This window comes from Macaca thibetana, chromosome 4 (assembly GCF_024542745.1).
Source record: "Macaca thibetana thibetana isolate TM-01 chromosome 4, ASM2454274v1, whole genome shotgun sequence".
Lineage (NCBI taxonomy): Eukaryota > Metazoa > Chordata > Mammalia > Primates > Cercopithecidae > Macaca > Macaca thibetana.
The window spans coordinates 105,030,126-105,058,097 of record NC_065581.1 but is presented as its reverse complement, the minus strand read 5'-3'; the positions used below and the strand labels follow the sequence as shown (position 1 = coordinate 105,058,097).

Below are 27,972 nucleotides of genomic sequence, written 5' to 3'. Positions count from 1 at the left end.
TACAGGTAAAATCTTGTGAATGTAAGGTTTGCACAGTTTAATAGGGTGACAAAAGCCTATTTTTATGTCACTATGAGAGAACTGTGTTATGGTAAGTCTCACATTATACTGTGTTTTCAAAAACCTGGGTTTGAAGCTTAGCGTGCGAATGCAGGTGTTGTGTGGGTTTGGGTTTGGGTATTTTACTTAAATATTTCCGAACCTTGGTTTCTTTTTTTTTTTTTTTTTTTTTTGAGCCGGGGTCTCAGTCTGTTGCTCTGAAGTGCAGTGGCGCTATCTTGGCTCACTGCAACCTCTGCCTCCCAGGCTCAAGCTGTCCTCCACCTCAGCCTCCCGAGTAGCTGAGACTACAGGCTTGCACCATCACGCCTGGCTAACTTTTGTATTTTTTGTAGAGACAGGATTTTGTCATGTTGTCCCACTGATCTCGAATTCCTGAGCCCACGCCATCCGCCTACCTTGGCCTCCCAAAGTGATGGGATTACAGGCATGAGACACCACGCCTAGCTAAACTTTAGTTTCTAAAAGTTTCTAAGTAGTTTCTATACTTTGTAGGGCTATTTTAGAGATGAAATGAATTATTAAAAGCATCTACTGGAGAGCCTTATACAGAGTAGTCAATCAGTTTTTTTTTTTTTTAACAAATTTAAAATACAATATGCTTGAAATACTGAAGTGCCAAACTAATTTAGGTAAGCCAAGTTTTGCTGTTTGCATTGACATAGAACTTGATTTTTATTTTTTGCTGTTTTTTTTTTTTCTTCCATCTTAACAGTGTTAGATGATGAAGATAGCAACAACATCACAGTAGGATCCTTAGTTACAGTATTGGTTAAGTTGACAAGGCAAACAATGGCTGTAAGTAGTCTATCTGTATTTTTATGCTTTAAGAGTTGTGTGTCAAGGCTTTTATATTTATTTCCGTCATTCTCAAAGTCAAAACTGTTGTAATACCAAGATCTAATTTTGCAAATTCTATTAACTCTTTTGAAATTTTCAATTAATTTTCATGAAACAGTTTTCACATACACTAATAAAACCTGGAAAATAGTCCTTTGTGTGATAGTTTAATTCTCTATAAAACAATCATAGCAAAGTAATGTGGATATAGTTCTTAAGCTGTGAAGTGCTATACAGAAGTTGTTACTGATGAGAATTTCATCACATTTCTTTTTAGTGAGTTCTATAGAGAATTGACTCTTTTATTTATTTTTTTGTTTTTTATTTTTTTTTGAGATGGAGTCTCGCTCTGTCGCCCAGGCTGGAGTGCAGTGGCCGGATCTCAGCTCACTGCAAGTTCTGCATCCCGGGTTTATGCCATTCTCCTGCTTCAGCCTCCCCAGTAGCTGGGACTACAGGTGCCCGCCACCTCGCCTGGCTAGTTTTTTTTGTATTTTTTTTTTTTAGTACAGACGGGGTTTCACCGTGTTAGCCATGATGGTCTCCATCTCCTGACCTCGTGATCCGCCCATTTCAGCTTCCCAAAGTGCTGGGATTACAGGCTTGAGCCAACGCGCCCGGCCGACTCTTATTTTTCATTTCAAAATTTAAGAATTACAATAAAAATAACATTTTTTTTTTCCTGATAATGTGAAACATTTATGTTGTCTGGAAAAAATTTAGGCAATGCAGAAAAGTATAGGAAGAAATTAAAATTACCCGAAATCCCACCACTTCGAGATGATTCATTTTGAGGCTTATCACTGTAATGTAGCCTAATGCATGTATACCTGTAGAGCTAAATGATGTTTTTGTCATGGATCTCTTCTCTCTCCCATTTATTTCCTTCCTTCCTTCCTTCCTTCCTTCCTTCCTTCTTTCCGTCCTTCCGTCCTTCCGTCCTTCCGTCCGTCCGTCCGTCCCTCCCTCCCTCCCTCCCTCCCTCCCTCCCTCACCTTTTTTTTTTTTTTTTTTTTTAAATGGAGTTTCATTCTTGTTGCCCAGGCTGGAGTGCAGTGGCATGATCTTGGCTCACTGCAACCTACATCTCTTGAGTTCAAGTGATTCTCCTGCCTCAGCCTCCTGAGTAGCTGGGATTACAGGCACGCACCACCACACCTGGTTAATTTTTGTGTTTTTAGTAGAGATGGGGTTTCACCATGTTGACCAGGCTGGTCTTGAACTCCTGAACTCAGGTGATACACCTGCCTCAGCCCCCCAAAGTTCTGGGATTACAGGAGCTACCGTGCCCAGCCCATCTCTCATTTTCTTTAGGAAAACCCCTTGTCAGCCTCAAGTGACCAGAATGCATAATCTTGTTGTTTTGTATCTTCTCCTATCTTTCTCCATGCTCATATTTACCATCTGGATCTTTATAGTGCATACGTACATATAGGCACTTAAATGTGGATTGATACTTGTCTCATGCTTTTTTGTTAAATCTGGTGCAATCATTTTGCATATATTTCCTTCATCTTCTTTTTTGAGATGGAGTCTAGCTCTCACCCAGGCTGGAATGCAGTGGTGCAATCTCAGCTCATTGCAACCTCTGCCTCCCAGGTTCAAGTGATTCTTCTGCCTCAGCCTCTCCCTAGTAGCTGGAATTACAGGCACATGCCACCACACCTGGCTAATTTTTGTATTTTTAGTAGAGATGGCGTTTCACCATGTTGGTCAGGCTGGTCCTGAAATCCTGACCTCAAGTGATCCACCCACCTTGGCCTCCCAACATGCTGGGGTTGCAGGCGTGAGCAACTGCACCTGGCCTATTTTATTTTTTGTTGAGACACGGTCTCACTGTGTTACCCAGTCTTGAGTGCAGTGGTGCAATCTTGGCTCACTGCAACGTCCGCCTCCTAGGCTCAAATGATTCTCCCACCTCAACCTCCTGAGTAGCTGGGACCACAGGTGTGCACCACCATGCCCAGCTAATTTTTTGTATTTTTAGTAGAAATGGGGTTTCTCCATGTTGCCCAGGCTGGTCTCGAACTCCTGTCCTCAAGTGATATGTTTGCCTCAGCCTCCGAAAGTGCTGGGATTTAGGCATGAGCCACCATGCCTGGCCTAATATATATATGTATTTTCAAATAGAGATGCGGATCTCTGTAGGTTGCCTAGCTGGTCTCAAACTCCTGGGCTCAAAGGATCCTCCTGCCTTGGCCTCCCAACGTGCTGGGATTACAGGCATGAGCCAGCATGCTTGGCTCTCAGTTTCTTTTATTTATATTTTCTCCTGAGTCAACTGGTAGAGACTGAAGTATTTTTACTCAATTTATTCAACTAGTGGTAGATTTTAGCCTTTTGCCCTGAGGTTTTTGAGCATCTGCAAGAAATATATGCCACATTTATATCCCATGCCTAAAATTGCTGGTAGGAAAAACATATATATTTTTTTCTTATAGAGATGGGGGTCTCACTGTGTTGGCCAGGTTGGTCTTGAACTCCTGACCTCAAGTGATCCTACCATTTCAGCCTCCCAAAGTGCTGGGATTACAGGTGTAAGCCACTAAGCCTGGCTTGAAAATCATATTTTGTAGTAGGATATATTGAATCCAAGATGTTGGTTTTATTATAGCAAGTGATAAGGAAGCATTTGTCGTGGACTCTGGGTGAGAGAGGTGCCTCCTGGGAGAAGAGGAACCGAAACCAATGCTAAAATTGGGTTTAGAATCCGAATCTAGACTACCCATATCCTTTGGACTTCCCAGCCTGAAAAATGAGCAAAAATTTGTTCTTGAACTATTAATGTTTCTGGAGTGATTGGTAGAAAAAAGAATGGAACTGCCCTGGAGTAAAGAAAGAATTGTTTTTATCTTCCCATTCTTGTATGAACTGTCCCTTGGAGTAATCAAGTAGCAGAACCCAGCTAATAAGTGAAAGGAGGAAGTTATGATAGAATTAGACTAGGGAGTGGCAACCTTTTTCTTTAAAGGTCCAGATAGTAAGTATCTTAGGTTTTATAAGTGATACAGTGTTTGTAGCAACTACTGAACTTACAAATGGGTGTGGTCATGTTCCAGTAAAGCTTTGTTTTAAAAAGCAGGTGGCAGGGCAGGCACAGTGGCACAGCTACTTGGGAGGCTGAGGTGGGAGGATCCTTTAGCTCAGGAGTTCGAGACCAGCAGCATAACAAGACCGCTGTCTTTTAAAAAAAAAAAAAAGGGCAAGTGGTATGGACTGTTCAGAGTTGACTTCTGAATTAGGCTCTCTTTATTGTATAGAGCCTAACAATTATAACTGCTTTTACTTGTTAGCTTTAATAATTCTAGGGAGTTTATTAAACACAGTCTGTATGTCATCTAGTATAGATGCTTACTGGGATTTAAATCCTAAATTTATCGGTTCTGTACTGATTCTAAATGGATTGTATGGTTGGTGGATATAGCTTTAGGATATGTAGATTTTCTTGGTGATTTTTTAAAATAGATGTGGGGTCTCACTATGTTGCCCATGTTAGTCTCAAACTTCTGGGCTCAAGCAATCCTCTTGCCTCAGCCTCCCAAAGTGCTGAGATTATAGTCATGAGCCACCGTGCCCCACCTGTGATGATTCAGTTCTTAGTCTCAGGTCTCAGGTCCATTAAGTAGTATCACTGACTATAGTGAATAAACTAATACTAGTCTCAAGGGTTTTTTTTTTTGTTGTTGTTGTTGTTGTTATTTTGCACATCACACTGACTTATTGTCAAGGTTTTAATGCAGAAAATAGTATACTCATAACATTAAAATACTCATGTTTGCTTGCTATTAGAATAAAATGAAATTTTAAATATTTTTACTGTATGTATCCTTACTCCATTTGTAAACTTGAGTAGACTGTACTTTCAAAACTTGTTCAAGACAGATGTGCGATACAAGGTATCTACTTGCATATGCACACAGTCATCAGCTAGTAATTGCTAAATGTCTCCTCCTTCTTCCTCAATTGTAGCCAGTTAAAAATACTTTAAAAATACAGTTTGAAAGATTGCTTTGTCTGAAAGATAAATATAGGTTGACAGATTTTGTATTTCTCTTTTTGCTACCCCTTAGGAAGTATTTGAAAAGGAGCAGTCCATCTGTGCTGCAGAGGAACAGCCAGCAGAAGATGGGGTAAAAACTTGGGTTTCCGAACCTATCTTTCCTAGTGAAAGAAATATTTTATTTACTTCTCCAGTTGACTTATATTGCTCTGGGAGAGTAACTCGGTTTAACCATTTCCACCTAAAAATTACTGTAACCTTCAATTGAATATCTATTGCTATAACTTACAAGTATGACATGTTATGATTTACAGCAGGGGGAAACTAACAAGAACAGGACAAAAGGAGGATGGCAACAGAAGAGTAAAGGACCCAAGAAAACTGCTAAATCAAAAAAAAAGAAACCTTTAAAAAAAAAACCTACACCTGTGCTGTTACCACAGTCAAAGCAACAGAAACAAAAGCAGGCAAATGGAGTTGTTGGGAATGTAAGTTTATTGTTATCGTTATTATCATTGAGCTAAAATATACAAACACTAAAATGATCAAATCTATGTGTACAGCTTCAAAAGTTTTACATATTTATGCACCCGTGATACCCTAGAAAGCTCCTTTGTGCCCTTCTCAATGAGCCCTCCACCCATCTCCCCATCCCTCTACCTCCCACTATTCTGTCTGTAATTGCCATAGATTAGTTTTGCCTATTCTTAAAGGTCATATAAGTGTCATATTTTATGTATGACTCCTTTCATTCAGCGTTATGTTCATGATAATCCCTCTGTATTCGTAGCAGTAGTTAATTCTGTGTTTGTGTGTGTGTATATGTGTATAGTATTTCATTGTATGAATATACCACATTTATCTGTTTTGTGGTTGTTGGACATTTGGGTTGTCTGTAGTTCTTAATCTAATATGAATAAAGGGTGCTATGCTTATTCTTATACATGGCATTTTGTGGACAGTCATTTTCCACCTAGCAGTGGAATTGCTGGATTATAAAGTAGGTGCATGCTTAACTCATTAAAAGAGCCTATTTGCCAAAGTTGTACCATTTTATGCTCCTTCCTATAACATTCGTGAGTCTTTTGTTCTACATACTCACCAATACTTGGTTTTACCAGTCTTTTAGCCATTTGGTAGATCTGTAGCGATATCTCTTCATGTGATTTTTGTTTGCATTTACCTGATGGCTAATGATGTTGAACACCTTTTCATGTGCTTGCTGGCCATTTGGATAACTTCTTTTTCTATTAGGTTGTTTGTCTTGTTACTGAATTTGTAGGAATTCTGTATATATTCTGGGTAAGAGTCTTTACATTTTTACTCTCTTATTGGTAGCTTCTAATGGTTCTTATTTTAATGAGGTCAATTTCATTAGTCTCTTTTTTTCATCAATGAGGTCATTTTTCATCAATGGCTAATGCTTCTGTGTCTTAAAAATTAAGACATCCTGACTGCTCCAAAGTCAGGGAGGTATTTTTCTGTTTTCTTCTGGAAACATTACCTTAGTTGATAAAACTATCTTGAATTAACTTTTCTTGAATGGTGCAAGGTAGGGGGTATGAACCACTTACACCATCACCATTCATTGAAAAGGTCATTCTTTCCTCAGTAAATTGTAATGGCACTTCGTTGTAAAACAGATGACACTGAGCCCAACAAGGCTGCTGCGGCCTGTCTCCTCTCTGGGCAGGGCATCTCTGAAAAAAAGGCAGCAACCCCAGTCAGGGAATTATAGATAAAACCCCACCTCCCTGGGACAGAGCACCTCGGGGAAGGGGCAGTTGTGGGTGCAGCTTCAGCAGACTTAAACATCCCTACCTGGCAGCTCTGAAGAGAGCAGCAGATCTACCAGCACAGCATTCAAGCTCTGATAAGGGACAGACTGCCTCCTCAAGTGGGTCCCTGACCCCCATGTACCCTGACTGGGAGACATCTCCTACAACAGACACCTCATACAGGAGAGCTCTGGCTGGCATCTGGCGGGTGCCCCTCTGGGACAAAGCTTCCAGAGGAAGGAAGAGGCAGCAATCTTTGCTGGTCTGCAGCCTCCACTGGTGATATCTAGGCAGACAGGGTCAGGAGCAGACCTCCAGCAAACTCCAGCAGACCTGCAGCAAAGGGGCCTGACTGTTAGAAGGAAAACTAACAAATAGAAAGGAATAGCATCAACATCAACAAAAAGGATGTCTACTCAAGAGACTCCATCCGAAGGTCACTGACTTCAAAGACCAAAGGTAGATAAATCCATGCAGATGGGGAGAAATCAGCCCCAAAAGGCTGAAAATTCCAAAAACCAGAATGCCTCTTCTCTAAAGGATCACAACTCCTTGCCAGCAAGGGAACAGAACTGGATGGAGAATGAGTATGATGAACTGACAGAAGTAGGTTTCAGAAGGTGGGTAATAACAAACTCCTTCTAGCTAAAGGAGCATGTTCTAACCCAATGCAAGGAAGCTAAGAACCTTGACAAAAGGTTAGACAAATTGCTAACTAGAATAACCAGTTTAGAGAAGAACATAAATTACATGATGGAGCTGAAAAACACAGCACGAGAGCTTCGTGAAACATTCACAAGTCCCGGTAGCCAGATTGATCAAGCAGAAGAAAGGATATCAGATTGAAGATCAACTCGATGAAATAAAGCGAGAAAACAAGATTAGAGAAGAAAGAGTGAAACGAACAAAGCCTGCAAGAAGTATGGGACTCTGTGAAAAGACCAAATCTGTGTTTGATTGGTGTACCTGAAAGTGACAGGGAGAATGAAACCAAGTTGGAAGATACTCTTCAGGACATTATCCAGGAGAACTTCCCCAACCTAGCGAGGCAGGCCAACATTCAAATTCAGGAAATACAGAGAACACCACGAAGATACTCCTTGAGAAGAGCAACCCTAAGACACATAATCATCAGATTCACCAAGGTTAAAATGAAGGAAAAAATATTAAGAGGAGCCAGAGAGAAAGATCGAGTTACCCACAAAGGGAAGCCCATTAGACTAACAGCAGATCTCTCGGCAGAAACCCTACAAGCCAGAAGAGAGAGTTGGGCCCGATATTCAACATTCTTAAAGAAAAGAATTTTCAACCCAGAATTTCATATCTAGCCAAACTAAGCTTCATAAGCGACGGAGAAATAAAATCCTTTACAGACAAGGAAATGCGGAGAGATTTTGTCACCACCGGACCTGCCCTACAAGAGCGCCTGAAGGAAGCACTAAACGTGGAAAGTAACTACTGGTACCAGCCACTGCAAAAACATACCAAATTGTAAAGCCCAAATCGACAGAATACACATTCTCCTCAGCACCACATCGCACTTATTCCAAAATTGACTGCATAATCGGAAGTAAAACACTCCTCAGCAAATGCAGAAGAATGGAAATCATGACAGTCTCTTAGACCACAGCGCAATCAAATTAGAACTCAGGATTAAGAAACTCACTCAGAACTGCACAACTACATGGAAACTGAACAACCTGCTCCTGAATGACTACTGGGTAAATAATGAAATGAAGGCAGAAATAAAGATGTTCTTTGAAACCAATGAGAACAAAGACACAACGTATTAGAATCTCTGAGACACATTTGAAGCAGTGTGTAGAGGGAAATTTATAGCACTAAATGCCCACAAGAGAAAGCAGGAAATATCTAAAATTGACACCCTAACATCACAAGAACTAGAGAAGCAAGAGCAAACAAATTCAAAAGCTAGCAGAAGACAAGAAATAACTAAGAGCAGAACTGTAGGAGATAGAAACACAAAAAACTCATCAAAAAAATCAGTGAATCTGGGAGCTAGTTTTTTGAAAAGATCAACAAAATAGATAGACCATTAGCCAGACTAATGAAGAAAAGAGAGAATAATAAAAAAGATGCAATAAAAAAATGATAAAGGGGATATCACCACTGATCCCACAGAAATACAAACTACCATCAGAGAATACTATAAATGCCTCTACACAAATAAACAAGAAAATCTAGAAGAAATGGATAAATTCCTGAACACATACACCCTCCCAAGACTAAACCAGGAGGAAGTCAAATTCCTGACTAGATCAATAATAATCTCTGAAATTGAGGCAGCAATTAATAGCCTACCAACCGAAAAAAGTCCAGGACCAGATAGTTTCACGGCCGAATTCTACCAGAGGTACAAAGAGGAGCTGATACCATTCCTTCTGAAACTATTCCAAACAATAGAAAAAGAGGGAATCCTCCCTAACTCATTTTATGAGGCCAGCATCATCCTGATACCAAAACCTGGCAGAGACACAACAAAAAAAGAAAATTTCAGGCCAATATCCCTGATGAACATTGATGTGAAAATCCTCAATAAAATACTGGCAAACCGAATCCAGCAGCACATCAGAAAGCTTATCCACCACCATCTAGTCGGCTTCATCCCTGGGATGCAAGGCTGGTTCAACATACGCAAATCAATAAATGTAATCCATCAAATAAACAGAACCAATGACAAAAACCACATGATTATCTCAATAGATGCAGAAAAGGTCTTCGACAAAATTCAACAGCCCTTCATGCTAAAAACTCTCAATAAACTAGGCCTTGATGGAACGTATCTCAAAATAAGAGCTATTTGTGACAAACCCACAGCCAGTATCATACTGAATGGGCAAAAACTGGAAGCCTTGTCTTTGAAAACCAGCACAAGACAAGGATGCCTTCTCTCACCACTCCTATTCAACATAGTATTGGAAGTTCTGGCCAGGGCAGTCAGGCAAGAGAAAGAAAGAGTATTCAGTCAGGAAAAGAGGAAGTCAAATGGTCTTAATTTGCAGATGAGATGATTGTATATTTAGAAAACCCCATCGTCTCAGCCCAAAATCTCCTTAAGCTGATAAGCAACTTCAGCTGAGTCTCAGGATACAAAATCAATGTGCAAAAATCACAAGCATTCCTATACACCAATAACATACAAACGGAGAGCCAAGCCATCAGTGAATTCCCATTCACAATTGCCATAAAGAGAATAAAATACCTAGGAATACAACTTACAAGGACCTCTTCAAGGAGAACTACAAACCACTGCTCAAGGAAATAAGAGAGGACACAAACAAATGGAAAACATTCCATGCTCATGGATAGGAAAAATCATGGATAGGAAAAATCAATATTGTCAAAATGGCCACACTCCCCAAAGTAATTTATAGATTCAATGCTATCCTGATCAAGCTACCATTGACTTTCTTCACAGAATTGGAAAAAACTAAATTTCATGTGGAACCAAAGAAGAGCCCGCATAGCCAAGACAATCTTAAGCAAAAAGAACAAAGCTGGAGGCATCACGCTACCTGACTTCAAACTGTACCACAAGGCTACAGTAACCAAAACAGCATGGTACTTATACCAAAACAGATATATAGACTAATAGAACAGAACAGAGGCCTCAGAAATAATGCCACACATCTACAACCATCTGATCTTTGACAAACCTGTTAAAAACAAGCAATGGGGAAAGCATTCCCTATTTAGTAAATGGTATTGGGAAAACTGGCTAGCCATATGCAGAAAGCAGGAACTGGATCGTTCCATACACCTTATACAAAAATTAACTCAACATGGATTAAAGACTTAAGACTTAAAACCATAAAAACCCTAGAAGAAAACCTAGGCAATACCACTCAGGAAATGGGCATGGGCAAAGACTTCTTGACTAAAACACCAAAAGCAATGGCAACAAAAGCCAAAATAGGCAAACGGAATCTGATTGAACTAAAGAGCTTCTGCACAGCAAAAAACAAAAAACAAAAAAACCCAAAAAACAACCTATCATCAGGGTGAACAGGCAACCCACAGAGTGGGAGAAAGTTTTTACAATCTATCCATCTGACACAGGGCCAATAGCCATAATCTACAAAGAACGTAAACAGATTTACAAGAAAAAAACAACTCCATCAGAAAGTGGGCAAAGGATATGAACAGACACTTCTCAAAAGAAGACATTTATGCAGCCAACAAAAATATGAAGAGAAGCTCATCATCACTGGTCATTAGAGAAATGCAAATCGAAACCACAGTGAGATACCATTTCACGCCAGTGAGAATGACAATCAGTAAAAAGGAAACAACAGATGCTGGAGAGGATGTGGAGAAATAGAAACGTTTTTACACTGTTGGTGGAAGTGTAAATTAGTTCAACCATTGTGGAAGACAGTGTGGCGATTCCTCAAGGATCTAGAACTAGCAATATTTACCCAGCAATCCCATTACTGGGTATATACCCAAAGGATTATAAGTCATTCTACTATAAAGACACATACACACGTATGTTTATTGTGGCACTGTTTACAACAGCAAAGACTTGGAACCAACCCAAATGCCTATCAATGATAGACTAGAAAATGTGGCACATATACACCATGGAATAGTATGCAGCCATAAAAAAGGATGAGTTCATGTCCTTTGCAGGGACATGGATGGTGTTGGAAACCATCATTCTCAGCAAACTAACACAAGAACAGAAATCCACACACTGGCATGTTCTCACTCGTAAGTGTGAGTTGAACAATGAGAACACATGGACACGGAGGGGAACATCACACACTGGGGCCTGTCAGGTGGTGGTGGGCTAGGGGAGGGATTGCATTAGTAGAAATACCTAATGTAGATGATAGGTTGATGGGTACAGCAAACCACCATGGCATGTGTGTCCCTATGTAACAAACCTGCACATTCTGCATATGTACCCTGGAACTTTAAGTATAATTAAAAAAAACAACAGGTGATACTGTATATGATGTGTAGGTCTGTTTATGGACTGTCCATTCATTCTATTGATTATTTGACTATTCTTATGCCAGTGCCATACAGTTTTAATTGTTGTAGCTTTATGTTAAGTCTCAAAATATGTAGTGTAAGTGCTCCAACTCTGTTTTACTGATCAAAATTTTCCTGATCAAAATTTTCCTGTTTTAATTCCTTTACATTTCCTGCCAGTTTTTAGAATAAGCTTAACAATTTCCCCCCAAAAAAGCTGCTGAAATTTACATTGATATTGCACTGAATCCATGGTTCAATATGGGGAGAATTGACATGTTAACAATACTGAGTCTTGTTATTCATGATTGTGGTTTATCTTCATTAATTTGGATCTTCCCTAATTTTTCTCAGCAGTGTTTTGTAATTTCCAGTGGCAGAGGTATGGCACATCTTTCGTTAGATTTACCCCTATGTATTTGATCCTTTCTGATATCACCGTAAATGTCATTAAAATTTTTATTTGGTGTTTGTTGCTGGTGTATAGAAATAGTTGCTTCTAAATATTGACCTTGTATCAAAGAGTCTTAATGAATTGGCAATAATTCTAACCATTTGTAGATATTTTAATAAAGATTTTCTACATATACAGTGTTGCCATCTGTGAATAAAGACAGTTTTACTTTTTTCTTTTTAATCTTTATACCCTTTCTTCCTTTCTGTCTCACTGTGCTGACTAGAACTTTCAGTGTAATATTTATTCAGAGTTATGATAGTAGAAACCTTATCTTATTGTTGGTCTTAGGAAGAAAGCAAACATTATTTTACCACTAAATGTGATATTAGGTGTAAGTTTTTTGTAACTATTCTTTGTCAGGTTAAGGAAGTGTTTCCTTTTATTTCCAGTTTGCTGAGAATTTTTATCACTAGCAAATAGTGAATGTTATTAAAGGTTTTTGTTTTTTTTTTTTTTTTTTTTTTTTTTTTTACTTTTTTTCCTTTCTGTTGAATTTGATGGATTTAAAAAGTTTGAAACCATCCCTGCATTCCTGGAACAAATATCATTTGGCCATAACTTAGTATCCTTTTTTATATTTATCTGGATTTGACGGTATTTTCTTTGTATTCTCACATCTAATTTTAAGAGCAAATATTGATTTGTCATTCTCTTTTTTTGTAATATCCTTGTCAGGTTTTGTATCAAATTTATGCTGGCGTTATTAATCAAGCTAGGAAGTATTCCCTTTTTTGCTCAGAAGAGTATGTGTAAGCTTCAATTTGTTTTTTTAGTCTGTGGAAGAATTCTCCAGGGAAAACATCTGGGCCTGGAGTTTTCAAAGGGAGTTTATTTGTGGAGTTTCTTTCTTTAATATATATTCTGCGTTTTTCTTATTGATTTTAGCAAATTGTGTTTTTCAAGGAATTTGTCTATTTCCTCTTATTAAATTTGTTGGCATAACATTATTCATAATTTTCTTTTAATGTCTGTTGGATATAGTTACGCCTCTTTTGTTCATCATATTGGTAATTTTTATTGTTTCTTTTTTTTTTCTTGATCATTCTTGCCTAGGGGTTTAATCAATTTTATTAACCTTTTCAAAGAACCAACTTTTAGTTTTAAGTTTCTTTTTCTATACCTCTCTCTACTTTTTTTTGTTTGTTTGTTTTTTGAGACAGAGTCATACTCTGTTACTCAGGCAGTGGCTCACTGCAACCTCCGCCTACCAAGTTCAAGTGATTCTCCTGCCTCAGCCTCCCAAGTAGCTGAGATTACAGGCATGTGCTACCACGCCCAGCTAGTTTTTTTTTTTTGTTTTTTGTTTGTTTTTTTGTTTGTATTTTTAGTAGAGATGGGGTTTCACCATGTTGGTCAGGCTGGTCTCAAACTCCTGGCCTTAAATTATCCACCTGCCTCAGCCTCCCAAAGTGCTGGGATTACAGGCATGAGCCACCGTGTCCTGCCTATTTCTGCTTTCTTTGCATTTAATTTGCTGTTCTCTTTGATTCTTGAAGTGAGCTAGTATTTTGCTAGAGATACTGCCTTGCCTTACTGCATCATGCCCTGTTAAAGAAAGTGATTCTATACTTCCAAAGAAGCACTTTTCCTTCCTTCCTTCCTTCCTTCCTTCCTTCCTTCCTTCCTTCCTTCCTTCCCCTCCCTCCCTCCCTCCCTCCCTCCCTCCCTCCCTCCCTCCCTTCCTCCCTCCTTCCCTCCCTCCCTCCTTCCCTCCCTCCCTTTCTCCCTCCCTCCTTCCCTCCCTCCCTTTCTCCCTCCCTCCTTCCCTCCCTCCCTTTCTCCCTCCCTTTCTCCCTTTCTCCCTCCCTTCCTTTTTTGAGATAGGGTCTTGCTCTGCCACCCACACTGAAGTGCTGTGGCATGGTCACGGCTTACTGCAGCCTTAAACTCCTGGGCTCAAGTGATTCTCCCACCTCAACCTCCCAACTAGCTGGGACTACAGATGTGTACCATCATGCCTAGTGATATATATATATATATATATATTTTTTAAAAGGGATCAGGTCTTGCTATGTTGCCCAGGCTGGTTTGAACTCCTGGCCTCAAGCCGTCCTCCTGCTTCTGCCTTCCAAAGTGCTAGGATTACATGCATGAGTCACTGTGGCTAGCCCCAACATTATACTTTTCTATAAACTACCTGTTTCCTTAAATAAAATATAATTGATGTTTTTGAAAGCAGAACCATCTTAGCCTTTGTGTTACTGGGCTTTACAAATAGAAATACTTTCATTTGACAAATTATGAAGAATGAATAAAATAACTAACAATAGACAGACTAGCCAGGTACTAAATTCTTCAGTCTGACTCCCACATCTTTATAAGTAGGAATGTTTATAATTTTAAAAAATTATATATGAATAGTGAAATTGTCATCGAGTCAGTTTAGTTATGTTGACAATAAGTTAACTTCAGGGATTCAGATTAATATGTGCTCATTGAGATACGCAAAATCTTTGTGTTTGCTTTTTCCTTTTAGGAAGCTGCAGTAAAGGAAGATGAAGAAGAAGTTTCAGATAAGGGCAGTGATTCTGAAGAAGAAGAAACCAATAGAGATTCCCAAAGTGAAAAAGATGATGGTAGTGACAGAGATTCTGATAGAGAGCAAGATGAAAAACAAAACAAAGATGATGAAGCAGTAAGCCTTATAGGTTTAAATAATTGGAATTATACCTCTGATGATAGCTTTGGGTTTTGTTGTTGTTGTTCATTTGTTTGCTTGCTCGCTTGCTTTAAATATTACCTGTATATTTTATAATTTTATTACTTTGAAAAACGTTTTTAAGGAATGGTAGTCAAGGTTATAAAGAAAAATGATTTCTAACAAGGATTGGAAATCCTCATTTTCTTAAATATTAAATTGTTAGGTGGAGTAGGACCTGGTTTTGAGGTTAGGTCAGTTGATCTCATAAGGGGATTTTCAGTGTTGGGGTTATCTCTGGAAATACGAGTAAGGAAAGGTGTTTGTGAAATGCATAGTGCTTACTTGGAAGGCTGTGTCATGAGCTCCAGGTCATGTTTACTGTAGAGAAACAGTACTGTGGACCCTGATGTCAAGAGGTTGGTTAAGGGAAAAGCTAACTTTTATAGAATACCACCTTGTTTCGTGGGTGTATATAAGATATATTAAGGACAGGGGAAGTCTTTAGAGAATTTATTAATATGGTATGAAAGTACAGAGTATAGAAGAAAAATCTCATGGCATTAAGTTGCACATGATTTATGGGAGAATTATAGAGAAGAATGTGGTCCTTAGAGTCTCACTGCAAATAAACTGGCCATTTCCTTTAGGTTTTGTTAGCGTTGTTCTTTTTGAGTGGCCATTGATCTAAAAGTAACACTGTAGTTTAGGAGATAAAAAGGGATTGCCTGAATAGCCTCAGAGGCAAACGAGAGGCCAAAAAAGGAGGAAGGAGGTAAAGGGCAAAGGATAAAAGTATAAGGGAGTAATAACACACTTGGCCTTGGGAATGGTAGAAAACAAAGGCGACTACTGTTAGCATTTGCAGGGCCTTGGCTTTTTTTGTACTTGGAGAATTAAATTGATTGCCAGGAAACTAAAATCTGTCAAATACCTTATATCCCTGGCCTGACTTTGAGAATTAACATATTCCTCAGTATATTAGGGTTAGTAGCAGTGACTCTTAGGGTGTTGACAGACTGATTTCTTCATATGACCAAAAATACATTCATTAAATCAACAAATCATTATTAATTATCTGTCACATCCCAAGGCTATCTGAGATTAAAGAATTACAAAGCCAAATGTGAAACAGCTGCAGCTCTTGAATGATACGTAGGCTAATGGAGCAGGCAGATTTGTAAATAAATATTATAGTACATACGAAATTATACACATCTTATGCAAGGTACGTAAGGAGGGAGTGATCAGTTCAGTCCTGAGATAGAAGGGAATTTATGGGAGGCTTTACTCAGGAGTTCATACTTTGGGCTTTAGCTGGTCCTAAATAATAATGAGTAGTCAGAGAAAGGGAGAAACCAAAGTCTAAACAGGGTTTAGGAAGAGTAAAATAGTTTGGTAAGTTCAGGGAAGTATAGGTAGTTTGAAATGACTAGAATAAAAAGCACAAGGAGGGAGGCAGTGACAGGAGACCGAAGAGAGGTAGGCTAGGGTCAGATAATTAACGGCTATGTAGTTGGTACTACAGTGGTTAGATTTAATGTATTTAAAAAGGCATTGTAAGGATGAGCAGGGAGATGATCAGATTTGTGGAACTGAACTTGTTCTAATCCTAAGTAGTTAATTAGCATTGTCAGGAATAATACCTGGAAACTTCTCAAAGTGATAAAACACATACTAGATTTTAAATAATTTTTTTGTTTACTAGGAGTGGCAAGAATTACAACAAAGCATACAGCGAAAAGAGAGAGCTCTACTGGAAACCAAATCAAAGATAACACATCCTGTGTATAGCCTTTACTTTCCTGAGGTGAGTTATATACAGGCTAGTGTGTTCCTTATTCCATTCACTTTCTCCTCCTGGATTTGTCAGTTGACTTTTAGCCCTCTGTCGTGTGTATTAGTTCATATGTGCTAAATGTGGTCTGTCCTGAAAGGCCATATTTTTAAAGGGAATATTACAATAGGTATTATACTTAGGGAACGTGTTGCTTAAAAAAGAGATGGTTAGCTTCTTAAGTATTTCTGTGGTTTTCTTTGCTGCTATCTTTTCTGTGCCCTAATTACTGAGTGTTGTGCATAATGGTGATTTCTTATTAGCAGATTAGGCAGTCTTCATCAGAAAAATGCGTACTTTGCCGTTGAATACTTAACTATTGTGAATCTCTCACCTCTGCCAAGTTTTAAATAGGATAAAAAAATACTTAAATTTTCCCTCTGAGAATCCTGCTGGCCACATGGAACCATTAGAATTGCTCTGACCCTGGTTATTGTTGTCCCAGTCCATGGAAATGTGTGAGCCCATGGCTGTGGGACCAACTGTGTTCTTGGCTCTAATAAATAAAGTTCCATAAGAGCTTGATCATGACTGAGCCCCGGGCTCAGGACAGGTCATTACAATGCTATTTGTTGCCTTGTCCTTGTTTACTTTGTAATTGCAGCCTGCTCAACTTTAGATCTCCTTGATAGCCTGTGTTGTTCATCTTTCAAATTACCTTGGGATTCCATTGACATTTTGCATTAGAGTATAATTCTGTCTGGAGCAGAGGTCAAGAACTGGTTCCCCCAGTTCGGGAAACTGTTCCACAGACTACCTCACAGCTTTGCCACAGAACCTTCTGCTCACCACTTGTGTTTGGCAGGTGATTTCATGTATAAATCTACTTTCTGCTTGAGAATGTCAATCTAGAGTTTCTGGGGACTGCTTAAGGCAAATTCCTAAATAATTTGGCTCTCTTAGTAATAAATGAGTGGCTCTGCACAGACTGTTGTTTTGACTTGGAGAGAAGTCTGCCCAGGATTCCATCTTAATGCACACGCTGATCTTCTGGCATGTCCTGAGCTTTAGTCCATCTGTTAGGAGCATTTTGCCCATTGCAGAGGTAGCCTGCCAACACCAGGCATCCTGAAATGAAGCAAGTAAATTCCATTCATTGATTGTTGTAAAAAGTGCCGTGGGGTGCTCAAAGCTGCCTAGTGTGTACCCATATAACAGACAGTTTCATTTTAGACCATGCTTAGTTAATAAGAGAAACATTCATTCACTCCCTCAGAACATTTGTTAGTGGCCAAATGCCACTAATGCACATTAGTGGCTCATGCCTGTGGTCCTAGGCTACTTGGGAAGCTGAGGTTGGAGGATCACTTGAGCCTAGGAGGTTGAGGCTGCAGTGAGCTATGATTGTGCTACTGAATTCCAACTTGGATGACAGAGCGAGACCCTGTCTCAAAAAAAAAATCATTTTTATCAGCAAAATGCCTTTTTCAAATTTAATCTGCATCTGCATGGTAAACATTTAAGATCATTGTTTATCAGATAAAATTTATTTAGGGCCGGGCTCAGTGGCTCACGCCTGTAATCCCAGCACTTTGTGGGGCTGAGGTGGGTGGGTGGATCACCTGAGGCCAGGAGTTTGAGACCAGCCTGGCCAACATGGCAAAACCCCGTCTCTACTAAAAATACAAAATTGGCCGGGCATGGTGGCACATTCCTGTAATCCCACCACTCAGGAGGCTGAGGCAGGAGAACCGCTTGAACCCAGGAGCTGGAGGTTGCGGTGAGCCGAGATGGCACCATTGCACTTCAGCCTGGGCAACAAGAGTGAAACTCTGTCTCAAAAAAACAAAAAATTAGTCGGCTGTGGTGGTGGGTGCCTGTAATCCCAGCTACTTGGGAGGCTGAGGCAGGAGAATTGCTTGAACCTGGGAGGCGGAGGTTGCAGTGAGCCAAGATTGTGCCATTGCATTCCAGCCTTGGTGACAGAGCGAGACTCTGCCTCAAACAAAACAAAACAAATGAACAAACAAAATTTAGGGTCTTCCTAACCTCTTTATGTATCTACATTTCCATGTTTCTTACCTAAGTAACCTAACTACCAAACTACCCACTTAGTAATATTTGACTTACATGTTAGTGAAATTCATCTATTGTATTTAATGTGTTAAGAATGGTTGGGAATCTCACACAAGAAAAATGGTTTTGTCTAAAGTGCAAACTCATAGAACATCTGTTTCACTTTTAACATGTGCATCAGAGTCTAGGCACAAGTATAGTGCCATTAATTGATATTCATTGGCTTTTTAATATTCTTTTTTTTTTTTTTTTTTTTTGAGCCAGTAGCTGGGATTGCAGGCATTTGCCCCCACACCCAGCTGATTTTGTATTTTTGGTAGAGACGGGGTTTCTCTGTGTTGGTCAGGCTGGTCTTGAACTCCTGACCTCAGGTGATCCACCCGCCTTGGCCTCCCAAATTGCTGGGACTACAGGTGTGAGCCACCGTGGCTGGCCCTTAATATTGAGTGCATCTCATTGTAATTAAATAGGCTGAGAGGTTGCAGGGAAAGGCATTCTCTAAGTAGGGAGGTGAAGAAGTGCATAATCTTCAACATAATCCTGTGCTGCTTACATTCCCTACTTGTTGTGGTAATGATGTTTCTGACAAATGTCAAAATGACTTAAGTAAAAGAACTGTTATTGTACCTCATGTCACTAATAATCATAACTGCCATTTATTATACTGCATGTGCTAGGCTTTCTAACATACATTTTTTATTTGTATTTTCTCAGATCATCTTTGCAACATGGCCAGAAGTAGGCACTGATTGTTGAAAAGAAAATGAGATTTTAGGGAGGTGAAATAACCCAGGTTTCTGTGTCTTTAAAACAGATATTTTTAAACTGCAGTCTACAGGCCAGATCTGGCTCCCTTCCTGTTTTTGTCAATGAGGCTTTATTGTAAATAAAGTTTTATTAGAATACAGCCACATTCATTTTTTTTCATGCTGCAAGGGCAGATTTGAGTAGCCGCAACAGAGGTGTTAATATTCCACTTTGAGGCTGTTATGTATTTACACACATAAGTTATATATACAAATATGCCTACGGTAGTAGTCCTAACCCTTGGTTTAAGCAGAATTTAATTTTCTTGTTAGCTGCTGCTCATGTCACCATGTACTTGTCATTTATTTATTAGGCTTATTAATGTTGCAGTGCTTTATCTCCTAAGGTATTTAAACAGAAGAGTCTTTAGTTGTGCTTAGTATAGTAGTGTTTGAAAGATAAACCAAATTTTAATCTATTTTTATAGTTAAAATAGAAAGTGCAGCAATTTTAGTTTAAAAACATAAATATGGGCCAGGTGTGGTGGCTCATGCCTGTAATCCTAGCACTTATGGGAGGCCTAAGTGGGAGGATTGCTTGAGCCCAGGAGTTCAAGACAGCCTGGGCAAAATAAATGAAATCCTGTTTCTACAAAAAATACAAAAATTAGCCAGACGTAGTGGTGCATGCCTGTAGTCTCAGCTACTCGGGAAGCTGAGGTGGGAGGATCACTTGAGCCCCAGAGGCAGAGGTTGCAGTGAGGTGAGCTGAGATGGTGCCACTGCACTCCAGCCTGGGTGACAGAGTGAGACCCTGTCTCAACAAAAAACAAAACAAAAAAACCCCACGTTTTCTCAAAGAAACTGTTTCAGTAAGATGATATTTTAACCCATTTCAGACAATTGAGAATTCAGAATAGTCTAGTACTATTTTGGTTAAGTAAATATTTAGAACATCCTAGAGTTTATTTTAAGCTGTAAAACATTTTTCTTTAAACTGTTTTAGAAAGATACTTCCCTACCCAACTCTTAAACAGGTGTTACTAAGCAGATGACTAAATAGTTAACTGAAGTGTGCTGTAATGGAGCAGTTGTTGCTGAATGCACGGAGGTTTGGTGCTTTTAGACTTGGCTTTCTAAAATACATACATATATATATATTTTTTTTATTTTTTATTTTTTATTTTTTTATTTTTTGAGACAGAGTCTTGCTCTGTGCCCAGGCTGGAGTGCAGTGGCGCGATCTGGGCTCACTGCAAGCTCCGCCTCCCGGGTTCACGCCATTCTCCTGCCTCAGCCTCCCGAGTAGCTGGGACTACAGGCGCCTGCTACCATGCCTGGCTAATTTTTTGTATTTTCAGTAGTGACGGGGTTTTACTGTGTTAGCCAGGATGGTCTCGATCTCCTTACCTCATGATCCATCTGTCTCGGCCTCCCAAAGTGCTGGGATTGCAGGCGTGAGCCATTGCACCCTGCCTAAAATTTATGTATATATTTAATACTTTTCTGTCTCTTGTTCTCTGATTTTTCCCTGCTGTCATTGTGTACATTCTGATATTCTGGTGAATTTTTTTTTTTTTTTTTAAACCCAGCTCTTTTTTCTGTTCCTAATTTTTTTGGAGTTCAGCTAGAAATGCCAAGTTTAGTACAATCATGGGCAGTAGAAAGTATAAATAGACTCTTACAATCTGAAATATCCTCTTAAAAGTGTATAAAGTATTTAATGTATTGATTTTTGATTTGGCTGCCCAAGTTCCTTCCACTCCTACTTTGTGGCTTTTTCTTATTACTAGGTAAGATTACTAAGATTATTTGCTACATGCTGTTGTAATAGTTGTATATATTTAGAATAATGCTTGTTCCTTAAGGTTAGTCATGGGGTTTTTAATATGAAAGCCAATCAATAGGTTTCAAGGAGCTATTGAAATCCCCAAAATTGGATACGGAATGTTTTTAGGCAATGGCTCTACAAATGTTAAGAACAGCTTATTCTTTCAGTAAATATTCATTTGAACACCTATTTTGTACCAAGCACTTTGTCAGTGCAGAGAATCTCTAAGATAAGAGAGGCCAAAATTATGTTCTCTCTAGTTCTTTCTGATTATTTATACTCTTCTTCTTCTTTTCTTTCCAGGAAAAACAAGAATGGTGGTGGCTTTACATTGCAGATAGGAAGGAGCAGACATTAATATCTATGCCATATCATGTGTGTACTCTGAAAGATACAGAGGAGGTAACTATCACACAACATGATTTCAGTATTTAAAAAGGCACAGCTGTCACTATCATGCTGCTTCATATATCTTCATATATCTTTTTTTTAAAAAGCAGTTTATCATATTTAGCATATTGTATTCTGTTCGTTGCCTGCATTTTGTAACTGTTCTCTGATGTTTTGGGGGTGAGCTCGTTGGAAATTTATAAATAATTGTTAAAGGTAGGCAACTTAGTCAATGTTTTAAAAACTTGTTCTTAGCTTGTTTTGGGAGTTTTCACTGTTAGTGTCTAAGAACATATGCCTTTCCTCCTCCTCTCCAGAATTTAGTAATAGGATTTTTTTTTGTTCTTATTGGATTAGTGTTAAGTATTAGATCTTTTGTCTTAAAAAATATAAGAACTGATGATGTGGATTTTTTGAGTGGAATTTTTGATTACGTGATATTGTTCACTGTTAATGACATCAGTGAAGTAACATTGTGATGAACATATTTACCTTTGGGAACTGCATTTTTGTTGTTGTTTTTCTTGATTTTTTTTTTTTTAATAGGAAGAAGGTTCTGTCTGCCTGTACTTGGTGGACAAAAGCTTTTCAAGATAGCCCTGTGATGTTGATTTTTACTACATATTTTTTAACCCTTTGTAATCAAGTGGTAAATGCATGAAATAGGTTAATAATAAATTTATAGAGGTTGAATTGATGGGCCAGAGGCTCTGTATGTTTGTAATTTTGATCTATATTGCTAGATATTTTATTTCTCTATAAAAAGAATGAATGTCTAAATATGCCTAATGCCTCTCAGCATGTCATACATTTTGAATATCATTGCTAGTTGGAAAGGTGAAAAATAGCATCTTAGATCTTTGGGTTTTTTGTTTTTTTTTTTAAATTTTTTCCTCTGATCATTTTTTTGAGACAGGGTCTGGCTATGTCACCTAGGCTGGAGTGCAGTGGCACAGACTTGGCTCACTGCAACCTCCGCCTCCCAGGCTCTCCCACCTCAGCCTCCCAAGTAGCTGGTACTACAGACATGCACCACCATGCCTGGCTAATTTTTGTATTTTTTGTAGAGACGGGGTTTACCCATGTTGCCCAGGCTGGTTTCAAACTCCTGAGCTCAAGAGATCCGCCTGCTTTGGCCTCCCAAAGTGCTGGGATTACAGGCATGAGCCACTGTGCCTGGCCTCTCTGATCTTTTAAGTTTTAAAACCTATTGAAAAGTTACAAGCACAGTATCATGAAACCTCCCTAGATCCCCACCTATCTTCACCAGTTGTTTACATTTAGCTGTTACTTGTTTTATCTTTCTCTCACTGTATGTGTACATACAAAACATGCACATGTGTGTGTGTTTTCCCCTGAACCATTTGAGGTACTTGTAGATACCATGACATGCTACCCCTAACTACTTGACATGTATCCCTTAAGAACCAGGGCCTTGGGCTGGGTGCGGTGGCTCACACCTGTAATTCCAGCACTTTGGGAGGCCAAGGTGGCCAGATCACTTGAGCCCAGGAATTCAGGAGCAGTCTGGGCAACATGGTGAGGCCCTGTCTCTTAAAAAACAAAAACAAAAACCAGGACCTTCTCCATAGGCCCGCTACAATGATTATACTCAGGAAGTTTAACATTGGTATGGCATAATTATCTAATATGCAGTCTGTATTCAAATTTCCTCAACAATTCCACTGATGTCTGTTACAGTTTTTGGTTTTATTTTTAAACTCAGGATCTAATCAAGGATCACACATTGTAGCTGGGTGTGGCGACTTGTGCCTGTAGTCCCAGCCTAACTCAGGAGGCTGAGGCAGGAGAATCACTTGAGCCCATGAGGTTGAAGCTGCAATGGGCCATGATCATGCCACTGTACTTCAGCCTGGGCAACAGAGTGACCTGTCTCGAAAGAAAGAAAAAAAGACCTTTTTACATTGTATTTGGTTGTCATGCCTCTTTAGTGTTGAATGCTTTCTTGTCCTTGTTTTTTTTTAATCTTTGCATGCCGCTGACATTTTTCAAGAATCCAGGCAAAGTGTTTTGTATAATGTCATTTAATATGACTTTGTCTCGTTGGTTACTCTTTATTCATCTTCGTGTTTTTGGCAAGCAAGCTATGTTGGTGATGTACTTCTTACTGCATTATGTTAGAGGTACAGTATATGCCTCTGCCCTATGTTGGTGATATTAATTAAGGTTGCTCATTTAGCTATGGTTTTTCTCTATTGTAAAGGTATTTTTCTCCCCCTCTAATCTGTGGGGTGATATTTGGGCCCTGTGTGAATGTCCTATTCTCCAACATTGTTTTAGCCAGTCATTTTAAGCATATATTGATGATTCTTGTCTGAATCAATTTTTACTCTGCTTATTCTATTCAGTGTAGTTTTTATTTCTCTGAAGAGTGAAACTTAACTTTCAGTATGTTTGAGTCATCTTTTTAATGTGTCTGGCCATTGTTCACTTTTCTTGAGTCTTAAAAAATTGGGATTTTTTTTTTTTAATGTTAAGAAATCAGCCCTTTGTGATATGTGTTACAAATATTTCTCCCCAGTTTGTTTTACTATTCTGGTTGTTTCTACCAGGCAGAAATATAAATACCTATTTGTTTATCCATTTTCTTATTTATTTTTTGTAGTATGATTTTAAGAGTTTTTTTTTTTTTTAATAATTTCTAGGTTTGTGTTATAGTTAGGCCAAACTGAGATTAATTTAAAAAAAAAGATTCCTTCATGATTTTTTCTAGTTTTTTTTTTAAACTGGCATATTTTAATATTTAATCTTGACTATAAAATCTGGATTTTGGAGATTAGAGGCAGATCACCAGAGCTTACAAATGTCATTTTAAAAAAAATTGTTCTTCTTTTGTCCAAGTGGAATAGAAACTTTTTTAAGGTTTGTTATTTGTATTTGAAGTTTATGATTTGATGGTAAGTAAAATACCTTCTTGACCTTTGGTATTGGGCATTTATTCTAGAAATAAGAAAATTTGGCAAGAAGTATCTCCTATCTAGTGAAGTCTGTTGTTTAATTCCAACATTTCATTTGTGCTTTTATACCTACTTAATTTCTTCAAGGTGATAGCATAGAATTTGGTTGCTTTAAGTACTTTTTTCTTAAATTGTGGAGATACAAATTAACCTCATCAGTTCTGCATAATTTGATCTCCTCTTTGTGAGGTATTTATAATATGTAATACATTTCACTTTTCTTTATTATTGTTTATAAGGACTTCAGTAACATTTGTTTGGGCTTTCTGTATCATCTGCAGAAAAAACCTGGCTGTTAAATACTGTGGTCTAGGAATTTTAGGGAGTGAGCTGTTTCCTCCCCATAATACAGATATTTAAGTTCTGATTTTATCTTCTAGGTAGAGCTGAAGTTTCCTGCACCAGGCAAGCCTGGAAATTATCAGTATACTGTGTTTCTGAGATCAGACTCCTATATGGGTTTGGATCAGATTAAACCATTGAAGGTAAGAATAGTGACTCTTCAGTAAATAAGAGTTTTCTGTATACATGTTTAATATACTAGGAAAACAATTCTAGTTTTGAAATGTAGAGTTATGGAAGGAAAAATAAATCATCTCTTGCTTTATATGTGATATACTTGATGGACTAGTCTTTCAATAATAAAGTTTTAGGTTTTAAGGAGTATAACAATTTAGAACATTGAATATAAATTACTTTAGGGATACATTTAATGTGTTGTAACTTTATAAGGCCTCAGCAAATGGGTTCTTTTTTCTTTAGAAAGACACTTTTTTTTTTTTTTTTAACCACAGATTCTATTTGGAGTGTTTATTAATTTCTGAAACTAATTTATTTTTGTCATCTTACAGCATACACTTCTGTAAGTATCATTTGCAGCACACTTTCATCTTTGTTTACCAATTCACTTGAACTTTTTATAAAAGGTGTCCTATTATATTAGAGAGATGGTGCTAAAAGTATTATTGCATTGTAAAGGGTAAAAGTAGCCAATAAAGGCAAACCTTTTTTTCCATGAGGGTTCCATATTTCTTTTATTAACTGTAGAATTTTACGTCACAAGTCTAGCGACTGCAAAATATCTCAGATTTTTCTTCCTTAAAGCAGAAGGCTTCTGTTAAAATATGACTCAGTGTTCTTGCTCAAGAATCACAATTGTTTTATGCCACAGAAATACATTCATAAGTAGTATAACATATAGAATCAAAATATCAAACTGTATTAGAAATTTGACTACATTTACCTATGGTTAGATTTACTTGTTTTATTTCTGGGATGAAGTGTCTATTCTAAATGAATGAGTTGAATTTAGAATTGTATCCATAGAAATCTATTTCTTCATAATTGCTATGGGCAAAGAAAACCTTTTGTTTACCAAAATTTCTTTCATTATTTCTCCCCAAATTTCTGATGTCTACATTTAATTCTTCTTTCTAGTTGGAAGTTCATGAGGCTAAGCCTGTGCCAGAAAATCACCCACAGTGGGATACAGCAATAGAAGGGGATGAAGACCAGGAGGACAGTGAGGGCTTTGAAGATAGCTTTGAGGAAGAAGAGGAGGAAGAGGAAGATGACGACTAAGCAGTACTCTGAACGGACCACAGTGTTTGCACATATTTGCAATTTTTTGCTGTTTTGGAAGTGTATAATAAACCAGAGACAGTACAGAACTGATGTTGAGGGAGGTGTAGTTTTTTTTATTCTAGAAATGGGTGCATAATATAACTAGGCAGTGGTGCCTTGGTACAACCTGAAAAATGTTAAGGCTTATTGAAACCTTTCAAGTATGGGATGGTGCATTTATTTCATCTGCAAATGATAATAAATCCTTTGTTATTATAACTGTCCAGAAGTGTGGGCTATGTATTATCAGTCTATGGTCCCGGTAAAAGTAAAGATGCAGGAAACACAGTCTATAAATGAGCGACTTTTCTTTGTTCAGCTTTAGTTTTAGCAAACACCACAAATATGTTTTAAGTAACATTGCTCAAGTTTATAATCTCTTGATAAGCTCTATTATTGACATTTTGCAGTGATACAAGACTGTAACAGCTCCATTCATAGATTTAAACTTTTATTTTTACTTATCTTGGTCATAAGTCGGCATTCTCTCACATTCCACATGATATAGAGGGCTACATTTTGCAATTTTTCTTAATTGTCCAGTTATCGGACAGATTATAAAAATGGCTTTTAATGGCTTAAAACATTTCTAAACCTGTATCTTAGCAGATCAGTGCAGGATCTAATTCTTTTGATAAGCTGTAGCTCTAAAGTGATAGTGGGACCGTATGTTTTCTGATATTGGTGGCTTATGTTATTAAACCTTTTATTAAAAAGGTTCACTTTAAAAGCTGAACTACATCCTTAGTTTTCAGTCTACCTGACTCTATCAGGAGCTTTTTAAGGAAAGTAAGTATAACATGCAAAGGAAGCTTTTTTTGTATTCATTTTGGACTCCTGTCAATAAAAATAGAAGTTTGTTGACTCGTTTTATGTTTCAATGGTGTGTGTCTTTTTACTGTCAGGGCATAAATAGGGCAATCCACTTCTTTATTTTTCAACTAAAAATTGAATAGTATTGTACATTACTGCTAAAGTGACTGCTATTTCTGTATAGTATAGAAAAACCCAGGAGTAAGAGGGATTTCCCCTTGTAGTACAACTGGAACGATAGTGCTTGTAAAGAGTAGAGATGTATACATGATGAATCACTGAGGGAGGGTGGATATTTTTATTCCTAGATGTGGAGGAAGCATAAGTCTGTAGTATTATAAAACTGATTATAATAATCCTTTCCCATCAAAATTTCCATAGGTCAAAATATTGTTGGAATACTACAATTTGCAACCTTGTTTACTTAAAAGGTTGCCACTTTCAGTGCAGAATTACCACTGCTATCTTATTACTGCAGTAGTTGGAAATAAAAATTGAAAATTACCAAAACCATGAATGGTTTTTTTGGTTCTAAATTTAGGATGTAATATTTTCTATCAAATGGTCAAAGCAGTTTTTTTCACTGTAACCTCAATCACCAGTTTAGTGAGACCCTTTCTTGGCAGGCAGGAGGCAGTGTCACTGAGGATTTTTTTCATTTACTTCATTGAACAAGTAAGAGGGTGAATTTAATTTTCAAATCAGGTTCTGCTGTGAAGCACTAGTGTCTTGAGGCAGCTACTGATTACTTAAGTGTGGTGGCAGGGGGTGAGCCAGCTGGTGTTAAGTGAAAGGAGGGATTAGAGAAAACAGGTGTGGCACAAAGGCAAGGAAAGAGAGCAGACAAGACACAACAATGTGTAGAATGCATATTTCCTAGTTTTCTTGAAAGATTTCAAGAAAAGTATGTTTTTTCTAGTGGCTACTTTGCCTTAAAGAGGCTTTGTAAGTTCATTCACACAGC

At 38.1% G+C, this 27,972-nt stretch overlaps 1 protein-coding gene across 1 annotated transcript in view; it reads left to right on the top strand.

Moving 5' to 3' along the window:
- The window catches only part of SEC63 (SEC63 homolog, protein translocation regulator), an 86,763-nt gene extending 59,699 nt beyond the window's left edge, over window positions 1–27,064 (top strand). Inside the window, exons 14-21 of the mRNA XM_050786712.1 lie at window positions 776–858; window positions 4,971–5,030; window positions 5,215–5,388; window positions 14,613–14,771; window positions 16,483–16,584; window positions 21,508–21,606; window positions 24,953–25,057; window positions 26,010–27,064. Of these exons, the coding sequence (XP_050642669.1) occupies window positions 776–858; window positions 4,971–5,030; window positions 5,215–5,388; window positions 14,613–14,771; window positions 16,483–16,584; window positions 21,508–21,606; window positions 24,953–25,057; window positions 26,010–26,153 (926 nt within the window). The 3' untranslated portion in view covers window positions 26,154–27,064. The remainder of the gene's footprint in view (window positions 1–775; window positions 859–4,970; window positions 5,031–5,214; window positions 5,389–14,612; window positions 14,772–16,482; window positions 16,585–21,507; window positions 21,607–24,952; window positions 25,058–26,009) is intronic.
- Window positions 27,065–27,972: the final 908 nt, after the last annotated feature.